General features: G+C 54.6%; 1 protein-coding gene across 5 annotated transcripts in view; it reads right to left on the reverse strand.

Moving 5' to 3' along the window:
- Positions 1-7,837: 7,837 nt before the first annotated feature.
- The window catches only part of TLK2 (tousled like kinase 2), a 41,967-nt gene continuing 36,413 nt past the window's right edge, over positions 7,838-13,391 (reverse strand). For all 5 annotated transcript variants that reach the window (XM_059830607.1, XM_059830606.1, XM_059830605.1 and 2 more), the window contains 4 exons: positions 13,246-13,384; positions 12,001-12,112; positions 10,900-11,007; positions 7,838-10,524 (listed from right to left, as the gene is read on the reverse strand). In XM_059830607.1, the coding sequence (XP_059686590.1) occupies positions 10,351-10,524; positions 10,900-11,007; positions 12,001-12,112; positions 13,246-13,384 (533 nt within the window). In that variant the 3' untranslated portion in view covers positions 7,838-10,350. The remainder of the gene's footprint in view (positions 10,525-10,899; positions 11,008-12,000; positions 12,113-13,245; positions 13,385-13,391) is intronic.

Consider the following 13,391-nt stretch of genomic DNA (forward strand, 5'->3'; position numbering starts at 1 on the left):
CCGGCACTGCCCCGCTCCGCTCCGCTCCGCTCGGGGCCTCGCTGCTCCCTCGCCGGGGCCGGGGGACGGCGGAGGGGCGGGCGGGGAGGAGGAGGAGGAGGGAGGGAGACGGAGGAGGAGGAGGGACACCGAAAAGAGAGAGGGAGGGGAGAAGGAGGGGGGGAAAAAAAAACGTTAAAAAAAATAAATTAAATTAAAGAAAAAAACCCGAAGCGTGTGCGCCGGCCTCAGACACTGCGTCAGCCGGAGCCGCGCTGCCCTCGCGGGTGGGCCCGGCCCAGGGAGCGGCGGGGGGAGCGGGGGCTCCGCCGAGGGGGCGGCCGGGCCCGGGGAGGGCTCCGCGGCCTCCGCCCCGCCCCGCGCCGGGGGTGCTGTTGGGGTTTGGGGGTGAAGGTGGGGCGTGGGGTGAAGCAGGGGGCCGGCGCACCCCTGCAAAGCCCCGGGGAGGGCTGGCACCCCCCGCGGAGGGGCCACGCGGCATCCCCCCGCACCCCGGGGGGCCCCCACGGCCCCGGAGGGGGCCCGAGGGTGCGCGGGGGACGCCCACGGTGCCGCCAGCCCCACGTCGGGTCTCGCTGCGCCGCGAGAGAGAGCCTTCCCCTGCCCGGGCCCGCGGCGTGGGAGTCCCCCTCCGGCTGCGAGCTGTGGCCGTGCACTTTGGGTGGCACCTCTGGGTGTCTGGGGGGGTTCTTTCACCCCAAGTACGGTACTGCAGAGCCGGCCCAGCTGAACCCTCCTCCGTCCAGCCCTGCCGCATAGAGCTGGGCAGCTCCTGGCTCACCTGCGGATGAGGGATGCTGAGGCCGGACACAGCTCATTGCACCTCCCACCCCACCCTGCCCAGAGAGCAGCCTCGTGTCTCCAGCCGTGGGGGTGGCGGTGCAGCGCTCCGGCTTCCCGGTGCTCTGCTGAGGAGCACGGGGCGAAGAGCATCACGCAGTATCCGATGTAGATATACCCCATATCCAAAGGCTGAATGTAAAAGGCTTTTAAAAACTTTTAAATATTTTTTTAAACTTTGGGGTTTTCACACCTCCCCTCCAGGCAGGGCTGCCCAGCCCCCCGAAAGCCACACAAAGATGGTGGTTTAGGTGGAAAACGCTGAAAATGAGCATTTTCCCAGCTTCATAGAGCTCCCAGGCTGCATGTTTCTGTGTGAGGAGGCCCACTGCAACGGGAGCCCCACGGGCACCACAGGTTCCTGCTCCGGGAGGGGGTTCTTTGGTGCTAAAAGCCATTTGCACCTTAAAAACCATCAGCACCAAACCAGCGCAGCTGCTCACACCTTCCCGGGGGTCTGGCTGGAGGTAACAGCTCACCCCAAGGCACCTGGAGGGGATTCAGCACGGCAGTTTGCTTGAACCAAATAAAAGCCCCAAATCCCTGAAACCTGGGAAGAGAAAATCCCTGTCGGGCAGCGGCTCACCTGGGCATCGCCCTGCCTGGTGCTGGAATGCAGCTCTCCTCCCTCTCTGGAGCAATGGAGAAAGCTTTGAGCAGGGAGGTGGGAACATTTGGAAGTGCGGTGGCACCCAGGTTGGGTACATCAAGCTTTTTTGGTCAGGATTTTGCTGGGAAGCCCCGGGGGACCAGCGCAGGCTGGCGCCCACTGTGTGCCCCCACACTCGAGGGTTGCGCTCGGACCCACCTCAAAAGCAGCAAACTCATCCTTTCCCTGATGGCTGAAAGGGGCTGACTTCTCTCTCGGCATTGCCCATGGCATGGCAACGCGGCACAGTGCAAAGATTTGGTTGCACAGGTGTGGAAAGGGTGATGCCTGTGGTGCCCATCCCATGGGAGCATCCCCAAGGATGTGGGAGCCTCACCTCCTCCTCGAGCTCTCCAGAGATTTGGACAGCGCAGGGGGAGGCACGTCAGACCTCGACACACAGGCTCTGCCATGCAAAATCCAGGCGACACGATGCTTTTAATCAGGCCAAGACGATGGCAGCACTCCCTCGAGCGGGGAGCAGGATCTGGCCCAAAGACAGCATGACGCGGGGGGACGCGTGTAAGCCAGCCACGTGTTGTTTGGCCATTCTTGCAAAAATAAATGAGTCCGTTGTTTCCCAGGAAAGACCTGCAGACCAGTGCCAGGACGGGCTTTAGGGATGCAAACCCTCCGGGGGGGCCTAATTAAGCACATCAGCATCTGGGCTGTTGGGTTTTTTTAAGCCAGGGATTATTTTTTAATTGAGGCAGCGCTGGGAGAACAGCCTCGCTCGCCCTCCACGGCTGGACGCGCGCCGGGGGCTGCCGGCGGGGAGTGAGCGCGACAGCCCGGAGGAGAGGAGGGAAGTGCCCAGATCCTCACTCCCATCCTCAAACCTTGGAGACCGCTCTTGGGGGATGCCACCCACCAAGGCGCCAGCAGCTGGAGATGATGGAGCCGTGAAGTCCCACGGGTGGGACCCTCCATCCATCCGGGACAAACCTGACATCCCTTTCCCGGGAGGCAAATCCCATCCAAAGGAGGGGAGATGGCAGAGCCAAAAGGCTTCGGATCCCACAGAGCATTGCCGCCTCCTGGTCTGGTTCATCCCATGTCTTGGAGGCCCCTACGCTGCGTGTGATTAGAAGATAATTAGCACTTCCTAATAATTAATTCCTCCAACGTGGGCCAACAGCTCCTCACCTACTCTCCCCCTAATCCAGTTTAGTACCAGTTGAGTTGCTACTCGCCGGTGCGGATCGGGAGGAAACGCATTTTTCCCTTCCCCTGGGAGGTTTCCAAGCTGTCTGACCTCTCTGGCCCTAACGAGTTGCTGCCAGATGAGGGGACGCGGCCACGTGCAGGGGACGGCCGACTGCGCCACCAGCCACGCTCTCGGGAGAGCTCCTTGCGCTGGGCGATGGATGGGAGTGACGGGCTCATCCCGGGCTTACCCAGCGCTTGGGACATTCAGCATCTGCAGCCGATTCCCGCAGTCGGAGCATCTCTATCTGTCCCCTAGTTGGAAAAATAAATGCTGTTTTTTGGCTGAAGCAACATACTGTATGGGGATGGTCACAGCGGAGGGGCTGCAGTGGGACAGGGTGAAACTGCACCCACTCGATTTGGCAGAAGGATTTGGCAAGTATTTCTGGAGATGGATCCGTGCTACTCACCCACCTTTGGCTGCAGATCTGCCCTGGTCGGGAGCACTGGCAGAAAAGGGGTCAGTCGGGGATGCTCAGCTTCCCGCAGGCTGGAAAATAAGTGTTGCTAATGAGCTGTGGGACCCAGCCATAGGGGTGGCACCCTGCGAGATATTGAGTGTGGGGCTGATACGGGGCACCTTTGGTGTTTGCTTGTGCCAGAGGTGTTAGAGGATGGGATTTGGGGACCTGCGGACCATGAGAGCAGCGTCCGTAGCACCAGGCTTGAGGGCAGATGCTCTGCAGGAAGGATCTGTACCAACCCATCAGCCACCTCTGAGAACGAGCAGGTCCAAAGGGCTTAATTTTAGACCCCTGGGAGGACACGGGGGTACCGTATCCGAGCAGGGAGGCTGCACGTCCTCCTCGATCACGCTCTTCCAGGGGTGTCCCCCGCTTCCCGCGGCTCTCTGCAGGACTGAGGGGCTCCAGGAAAGCAGTGCTGGAGAGCAAACCCTGCCTGCAGGCAGCGGCTGTCGAGGGGCTGCTGGTGCCACGGGCTTTGCTTCGCTGCGGCAATCTCAGCCGGGGACCGCCTGCACGCGGGGGACCGGCAGCACCTGCCAGGCTCCGCCGCGAGCTCAGCCCTCCGTCCGCGCCGCCTCGGCCTCATCCTGGCCCCCAAACGGGACTGGCCGGGCCAAGATCAACACCCACCTGGCAGGCGCTGCCGCGCTGAGGTCACTGCTTAGGGAAGAGGCTGTCTCGGCGTCTGCTGGCTCCTCTCTCTCCCACGCCGGCAGCGGCAGCAGGGGAAGGCCACGTTGCTCTCCACCCATTGGAGACAGGCGGGGGACGGCCAAAGCAGCCCCAGGCCCAGCGATGGAGAGGGCTTCCCCCCCCGAGCCTGCTGCTGGGCTCTGCGTTGCGGCCAGCGAGGGGTGGTTGGCAGTCCCCTAGCCGGGATGTGGGGCTTGGCACGTCCCCCGGCACGGTGGGGAACCCGCGTGGGGGTACAGCAGGGAACTCGTCCCCAGAGCACTAGTTCGCATTTGCACCCTTCCCTCCGAGGACGGGCCTGGGGACACGGTGCGGGGGCTCAGCTCCTCCATGGCCCCAGGTGTGTTGGTGGCCATTGGGTGCCCGGGTGATGCTGATGCTCCCAAGGGTTTCGTTTTTCCAAGCACCGATGGGTTCAGTGCTGGGAGAGGGGTCCCAGTGCTGGTGGCCAGGGCTCCGCTGAGCAGGGGGGGGTCGGGGAGGCACTGCACTGCAGTTTGCTCCCCGTGCTCCTCGCCTGAGCGCAGAAACACAGTATTTAAGATCAGCCCTGGCTTTGCTCGACACCCAGCTGCGGGTAGAAGGATCCCGGCCAAAAAGAAGGGCCCTTTCTCTGCCTCCAAGCTGACCATCCCGTCGGCCCTTGCAAGGAGCAGATGGGGCTTTGCCAGCTGCTGGGCTCCCTCCAGGGGCTTGGTCAGCCCCAGACCCCCTCCCCAAATCCCTCCCCAACTCCGCTAGCTCCCAGCACTGAAAAGGGGGTCCCTTTGTGGGCGCCCCGCACTGCGGCTCTCGGAGTTCTTTGCTGCTCTCTCTTCTGCAGCCCTTAAAAGTCAGGCAAGTTCAAGCTGCAAATAATTTATTAAAACCAGATGTGCTCGCTCAAAGCTGCCACGAGGAATTTCAGGGCGCTCCAGCCCTGGGAGGGCCAGCGCCGAGATCCCTGCCCTTCCGTCGCGGGGGCGAGACGAGGCCGGGGGCTGCCCGGGGAGCAGCACTGCCCTCCGAGCCTGCTGCCTCTCCTTCCTCTCAGGCCTCCCCAGGGCTCCTGGAAAGGGGCAGAGAGGAATTCCAGCCATTTGCAAGAAATTCGCCTTTTAGAAAAACACTTTCTCCGCATGACTCAAGAGCAAATTAGCAGAGTGGGGATGCAGAGTGGGGAGGGAAGGCAGCTGGAGAGTGGCGGAGGACAGCACATCCCAAACGGCATCTTCCTCCTGCCGGAAGCGGGGATGGGACCGGGAAGCAGAGCTCCCACCCTGTCCCGCAGCCCGTTCCAGCAGGAGCAGCATGGTCCAGCGGCCACGCAGTCGGCCCCAGAGGCTTCGTTTCCACCTCTGCCACTGCCTTACCTCATAGCCACGGACACCTCCGTCCCTTGCCATCTCCTTTCGGTCCCTTTAGCCTAGTGGGGTTTTGGCATCAATCCTGGCCCGTCTCCTGGGTTTGGGTGCGAGCGGGTGGATTTTCAGGATTAGCAGGAGCTGGGATGAGCCAGTGCTGAACAAAGCAGGTTTTGAGCCCTGATCTTGATGCAAAGCTGAGCCAGGCCAAGAGCGAGGAGGCTGCCGACACGGCAGCCCGTGTCCTGGGGACTGCGGCCAGAGCGTGCTCGTGGCTCCCACACAGCTGACGGCTTTGGTCAAGAGAGGACAGGGCTGAGCAGAGCACTGTTTTTTTTTTCTTCCCATGAATGCAAACCAGAGCCAAGCACCTTATAAATCCGTTGCCTGTGTTCCCTGTGGCTGCTCAAGCCGGGATGGGAGATCTGGCCTGCATGCGAGGCTGAGTCTCCCCGTCTTCACCCTGCTGCTCCCCACAGCATCCCCGCATTTTTAGCTCTGTCCATCCCATGCCTTTTCAGCTCCAGCTGTACCATGGCACCCCTCTGCCCCGTCCCCACAGCCCGAGTAACAGCAGATGGGAGAGCAGCTCTGGACCAGAGCTGCCTGCGGGCTGGCGGGGCTCATCCCACACTGGTGGGGCAGGTGGTGGCTAACCTCTATTTTCAGGCTTTACTGGATCAGCTCGAAGTGCTGAGCATCCCCTGCGCTGACCCAGCGGCCAGCCAGCGTTTGGAAACGAGGAGCAACGGAGCAATAGAAGCACTAAGCTGCAGCCGAAGGATGGAGGGAGAAGAAAGGCTGCAGCAACCCATCCCACGGCAAGATGCAGGGCTGGGAGCGAAGAGGAGCAGGGAGGAACGCACGGCGCTGGCAGCAGCGTGCAGCTCCTGACCAGAGAGCGCGCGCCAGCGGCTTTTCCCGTCCTTTGCGCCCCCACGCAGTTAATGCATGAAATGAGAGTGTGTCTCAGCCCCGGCCCCCACTTCCCAGCCCGGCACAGACAATAGTGCCCTTGTGGCCAAGACGCCTGTTCCTGGGTGTGAATGTGGCGAGGGGAGGCCCAGCGGCTCCGCGTTTGCTTGGCCTCTCGCCCCCACCCAGGGCGATGGCCATGGAGCAGCCGGCTGCCCCTGAGGGCAGCGCTGGGGCCAGGGCGAAGCGGAGACTGTGGGCACAGCCATGTGTGGTGGTGGGAATTTGGGGTCTCGGTGCAAAGGTTCATTGGCATTTGGTAGAAAAGGCACCTCTGGGCTGGGTTGGGGGTCAGGGTCCTGCTTCCACATGCTGCAAGTCTCCTCTCCTGCTCCATGGGTGGAGTGGGAAGGTTTAAGTCAAGGCTGCTTGAGCCAGGCTCATGTAGCACCCAGAAAATAACATCCTCCAGCAGCAAACCCCAGGGAGACACTGGCAGCGGTAGCAACCTCGTGTCGAGGGTTTGCCAGGTCACAAAATAAATTGGGACTTGCCCATTTGGCAGACGGAAGCTCATTTCATAGCACGACTCCTAACCGCTAACGTAGGAGGCGAAGCATCCAGCCAGGCAGCCCCTCAGTAAGTCTCGTTCCCGCTGGCTTCAAGCTGAGCGTGTAATCCCGCGTAGGTCCCTGCTCCCAGGCACGCCACGCAGGCGTGGTGGGTACCTGGCCCCGAGGCCTGACGGCCGCTGCCAAATGCCTGTGCATTCACTGCTGAAAGGCTGCCGCCGCCTCCCCCTGCCCAAATCTGTGTCGCATCATCAAAACTGGCACAGGGGGCCAAAAAATAATCAGTTGCAGCAGCGGGGAGGGAGCAGAGCTGCTCTCGGTGTTCGGTTTCACTCGCGCTCAGCTGAAAAGCTGACTTTAACTTCAAGTCCAGTAAGGGTGACGTCAGGTTTGCAGAGAAACCCTGATACCCAGCAACTCTTCCTCCGGAGGAACCAGGCTCTGGCGGGCAGGTACTGCCCCGCTTTGCAGCGGGGATGCCCCGCAGAGGCTGAGAGATGCCGGCAGAGGAGCCGGGCGTGTGAACTGGCACTCCCCGGTTATTAGTCCAGATATGAGCAGACTCCACATCTTCAGCTGCCAAGGTCCTTTTTCATTTTCTATTGTATAATTTTTAAAGCTGGCAAGACTCAGCTGTAAGAAAATGGAGCCGAGTTTCTCACCACTGCTCAATGCAGTTATTCTGGGTGACTGAGACTGGAGCCTCGGGCGCCCACGGGCTGGGGAGCGGCCAGCAGGCAGCGGCACAACCAGCCAGGGCAGGGGAGTTCACCACCTACTTTCATCAATGGACACAAAAAAGGTGTTTTTTTGTGTCCTGAACATATATAGCTTCTTAAGGCAGCTGCTACTCTACTGGAAATGAGGGACACACCCACCTCAAATGTCTGCCTCGATACTCCAGCACAAGATCGATGCCAGTAATTACACAAGACTCGGTAATTTTCAGCAATAGCCTGTGCAGGGAGCGATTTCCTCCTCTGATGCAGAGAGCTCGCTGCTCTGAGCTGTTGAATGCAACCTTCCTCCATCCTTCCTCATCCCGTCCCGTGTCACCTCCACGCAGCTACTGCAAGAGAGTTTGTGCCAATGCTACAAAGAGCAAAACAGTAACAGCCAAGCAAATCAGTTTCTTAAAACTTATTTTAATATCCATGTCTCATCTGTTGGGTAGAGCCAAAACAGTCTGGCCTGGTTTAAGTTACAAATTCTTCATACACTTTTCTTTAAGTAAATGAACAGTGTGGCAATAGGGTCTGTTATTGGAAGTGAAACCCATATTAACAAGGAAGGTGTCGCAGCCAGAATTCTACCAGGGTTCTTCACTGCTATCAGCCCCAGGAAAGGCCAATGCTGTCCCCAGGCCCCTGGATGGGTGTCGCACAGCAGGAATAAATGTATCTGACACAAAACTAATCACACCCACAGAGATAGCACACACTGTATGTCCAAGAAACAACGGGACCGGGATAGAAAAAACCCTTTTAGAATTCTCCCTGATGTGGACAGACACCAAATAACCAGTTTCAGCAAACAGGATGAAGCATCAACCCTGATTTTGCCTGACAGAGGCTGAATAGACATGTCGAAGTGCTGCTTGCTAAACAGTTAACTTGTGGAACAGAGCAGCAGGGATGGAAAGGGCTAAGAAATTATGGCTAAGGATTTAAAGATGCAGTATTTCTTTTCTTTGTTTAAAACACTACAGTTTAGAGACCACCTTAATGCAGCTGCAAGTGAATACATCCAATTAAAAGCCTGAGTCACTACAAAAATAGTAATAAAAGTCAAAGTGGCAGAGTTCTCCACTTCCCAGGTCCATTGCTTGATTTCAACAGACTCCTCCATTTTTCAGTTAACTAAAAGTTCCTGCTTAAGGTTTAAGTGTAATATTTGCAGACGATGGCTTACAATAAGACAGACAAGTGGTAGTTCTCTCCAGAAGTGCATGATGGAGAACACCGCTTGCCATGAGAATGCCATTCGGGTACCGAGCACCCCAAACAGCCCATGTGCTGCCGGAGCTGCGGGAACAATCCTGGAGGTACCGCACAGAGGATAGTCCTCACCACAGTGGTCTGGGTATTGAGTTAGGAAGTGTGTCCAGGGTAATTTGTTTTTAAACAACACCCTGAATTGCAGTAGTCCACTGCTCGGCTCCCTCCCGAGACGAACCTTGCCCTTGAACACTGCATCTTTAAATATTTCTGGCTATGAACTCCTGCCACATGTTAGGAGCACTCCAACCTGGCTGCCACATGTTCAAGTGCTGTGCTTTTTGTGTGTGTTTTCAGTTTTCCTTCAATGTGGGGGGAAAAGGGGGCAGAGTGGGGACAAGAGGCTTGCGTTTCACAGCAGGCAGACTCCAGCTGAAGGTGTAAGGCCCCTCCAGGCAGATTACAGAAGGGAGACAAAAATATTAGCGTGTTTGCACCCTTCAAGAACATTATCTCGTTCCCTCTCATTTGAAATCGGATGCAGCAATGGCAGCAAGTTAGAAAAGTCAGCAAGTTTTAAAAGGAAACTGTTAAGGGAAAGAGGGAGCTTTGCTGCCAAGTCACCTAACTGAGAGGAGCAGACAAGTCTTCAGCTTTGGATTTTTCTAACATGAACAAGATATGTACAGTACTGTGTGAGCACAGATCACACCTGTGATCAACTGAGCTGTGCTTCGATTCTTTCCCGGTCAGTGCCTGCCTTTTCAACTGTCAACAGTTGAAAAGTATCATGCTCACGACAGCAGAGAGCACGTCGTGAACATGTCAGGGTATGTTTTCAAAAAGAACAGCACTTCAAATAAATTAAAAAGGTGCAACCGTTGTGAGAGCTATGAAGCAGCAGCTGAAAACCTTGTGGCAGTCTGAGCTGTGATCCACTCTGGCCACAGGAGATCTACGCAGGCCTCTTCTCCTATGGGCCTCACTGCCCTCCCGAGAAGGTGAATTACTCCTAAGAGGCCACCCCAAGGCAGCAGAAAGCTGCACCATCTGCAGAATGGACACTGCCATGAACCTGCTAATACGGGTTTCACTTTGAGACCAGAAAACTGTTTTCTTCCAAAAAATTGTTATTTTTAAAAAACTGAAATTAATTAGGGGTAAAACACTAACTCTAGTGCCATGAACAGGCAGGATCAACTTTTTTCCCCTCCAAAGGGCAAAGAGTCATATACCATCCCCAGCTGAACCTTGGTGCTTCGAGCTTTTCAGGAGATGTTACCTAAACTTTATTAAAAGAAAAAGAACAATGTTTAAATATCAACACTGGACTAGCCCAGTCTTTTTCCAAAGTCCACATTCTTCATATGAAGCACACACGGCGTCCTGGATTCCCCAAGGCTGCATGTTCAGAAGTTCACAGTACATGGAACCATGTCTTTTTGTATTTTCTTGAGTTTCCCCTCCTTGCTCAGAGCAGCCACCCTTTGTGGTCATTTACTGGATAAACCTCAAGCCATCTCCTATCCACATGGCTTGGCCTAGATGCCGAAGGTTTTCTTGATGAGAGTTGATGTTGTCATGCTCTATGGATGGAAAAAAGCAAGAGAAAAAAAAGCACCTGGTACAGGTTTCTTGAGACCCTTGCGGATTCCTCTATTCCAAAGCTGTTTCTGAAAGTCTTTTTGCCGGTTTCTCAAGCAGTTTTTGGCCTATTACTCTGTCTCAGTTTGAAGAGCTGTTATTGGATGATCCAGAGGTTGATGCAATTGCAGCTCCAGCTGGGCTGCTTGTGGATACAGATTTGCGGATGTGAGGCAGCAAGTACGGGTCACAGGCCAGCTGCTGGACATCTATCCGATCCTCCTTTCGGTAGGCCAAACAACGTCTGATAAATGCCTGCAGATACCCCAAAAGCAAAGCAAGAATTACCAGACGGACAGAAACAGGAAGCTTTCTTTGACACATAACTCTTTGGGAGCGGGGCCAATCTGACAACCCCAGCGCTGAAATTCCTTCCCCAGTGACCACAGAGACAGCCCAGCTTCTACACCAGAAGCTCATCTTTTATCAGGAGAAAGCACGGGCAGAGGCACACGCTGCACTCTGCTCAATCCTCAGCCTGACAACTACAACGCAAAGCCACTGACCACTCTGCAGGAGGCCAAGCATTAAACACAGAACTGCTGGTTTTAGGGAAACCAAGAGGAGGGAACCGCCAGTGCCGATTGCTGCTGACATACACGGTGCGATCAAACTCGCTGCAAGATTTACCTTTGCTTCTGGCGTGACTACTGGCTTTGGGGGGAACTGCACCTCGGTAGCTTTCAGAATTGTGTTCTCCTGCAGAATATCTTGTTGTGACTGGTTGTGACCGAAGGGCTACCAAAAAAAATGGAAGACAGTTGTTAAAGGATGGTGACAGGCCTTAAAAAACCCCTAACGCCAGTGTTTAATAATCACTTGACATTAGCGTTTTTCCAGGCAAGAAGCCCACGAATGCTGTGGAGGTGCTGCAGATTCCAGCCAGATGAGCAGGACACGTTGCTCCCACGCTTAAACTGAACAAAAGGGACCAAGCTGGAACATGTCTGGGGTGTCTCTGGCTCAGGAGGGATCTCCGCCTGTTTCCAGACCTCATAGGTCAGCCTCAGCATGTGCGAGAGGGCCTTCATCTGCCTAAGCTGACAGGAGATTCACCCACTTCAAACTGTGCTGGGCTGGTTCCACCATTTGTCTGACTGACAACACTAAGCAACACGGTGTGTTTGTCAGCCCAGGCTTTCACAACACTTGGTTACCAAGGACTCGTGAAAACAAGAGTTGATGGAATCTTTTTCCTGCTCCAACCTATTTCTTCTGTTGTCACAAAACAAATTACCTTTTCTCAGGACACATCACCTTTTCCTGATCCAAACTCCTCCCTTCCAAAAGCCATCCTAAAAACTTCTAGAGTGGGTCTTTGTACCTATTTTCTTTCTTTTTTTCTAAAACACTTGCAGCTGTCATGCAGTATCAGGCTTGACAAAGAGTTAGGGCATTGAAAGCATCGCAAAACAATGCCAGACCCAGAACCTCAAGTGTCTGGCCCTGAGCGATACACTTGTCCTGCCCATAATGGCCTCACTGGGAATGTGCCCAGTGGAAAGAGATGCTCTGCACAACATTGCTTTTGAAGGAAGTGCCATGTAGAGCAAAACACAACCTAGTAAATTCTCCCCGCTTCCTTAGCATGGACTCTGCCTTGGAACTGTTGGCAAGGAGACAAGGCAGAAGTACCTTCTAAGCCTGGGGAGGAGAAGGAAGCAGAAGCCAAGGCTGCCTCTTAGAAGGTTTGGGAATCACCATTAGGAAAGGAGTTAAATGCCTTCTTACCTTTCTGCCATAGAGACACTGATAGAAGATGACTCCCACTGACCAGACATCGACTTTATTTGAAATCTTTGGAGGTTCTTTCCCAACCACAAAACATTCAGGTGGCAAATACCTGATTAGAAGGAAGTGACAACAGGTTATGAGCAGCACCTCTAAATACTTTCAATCATTCTCTTTAGAGAGGAAGGAACAAGCTTCTGTGATCAGATATTGGCTTGGGACTCAAAGAACCCGGTTTCATTCCTGTGCATCCTTGCGCCAAGATCACCAATGCATACCCCTTCCGGGAACAGCGATCCCAAGGACTCTCCAGACCCTCATGGTCCGAGCTAGTCAGCACAGTCAGTTTCTTTTCACCAGCGCACATACAATAATCGCATTTTCTTTCATCTTCAGAACCGGTATTTGTTGTTAAAAGGGCTTGGCCAACAATTCCACAATAGAAGCACACGGCCAAAATACGTATTTCTAGAAATACAACCCCAGATGCCATGTCCTAGTTAGAGACACTCAGCCTCACTCAAACTACAGTTAGTTTCATTTTTAGGAACAGAACAGAACTGTACAATACAGAATGCCTCAACAAATGTTCCTGTACAACTGTTGCCCATAGTGACAGTCTGCAGCTTGGGCAGTATCTAAGAAAGACATTCGGTGGCACTCACCGTAGGGCTTGCTCTCAGCCACGCGTGATGCAGCGACAATACTTGGCACCGAGATAAAGTATCGCTGAAAACATCTTTCACATGACACTTGAAAGTGAAGCTCTGGCTACAGACAACACTGAGAGATTTACATCTTTTGTACGAGCTTACTATGGATTTTCACCTCCTCATTTCAGTGGAATACTCTTTCCATCTCCCTGATGTACCTGAATTTCCCAATAAGCATGATATTCTCCTCCTCCTTGCTTAAACTGTTAGACAGTGCCATTATGGACTGTGAAATAACAGCCAAGCTCCACTCCAGAGCTCGCTATCTCAGCAGCATGCAGCATATGCAGTTTTTCAGCAGGCCCTTTGGTTAAGAAATGGTTTTCAAGTGTATAAACACTAACCCACTGAAAAGTAAAAAGCTGCCAGCCTCAAAAGGACCTGTGTGACAAGAGATGCTTCCAGGGTCTCAAACCTCCAGTGTCTCAAGCTGTCACAGACAATGGCAGCACATACAGAGCTGACACAGATCCAAAGCTGTTTATAAACCGTTCTTGATCTGTAACTTGCAAGTGCCCCAAGCGACGCTTACCAGTAAGTACCAGCCCCCTGCGATGTCAGTTCCATGCCATCAACAGAGTTGTAGCTGTCATCATCCATGATTTTGGAAAGTCCAAAATCTGTGATTTTTATCTCTCCACATGCAGTACCATTGACTAGAAGAATGTTACCTAGACA

This window comes from Gavia stellata, chromosome 28, assembly GCF_030936135.1.
Source record: "Gavia stellata isolate bGavSte3 chromosome 28, bGavSte3.hap2, whole genome shotgun sequence".
Lineage (NCBI taxonomy): Eukaryota > Metazoa > Chordata > Aves > Gaviiformes > Gaviidae > Gavia > Gavia stellata.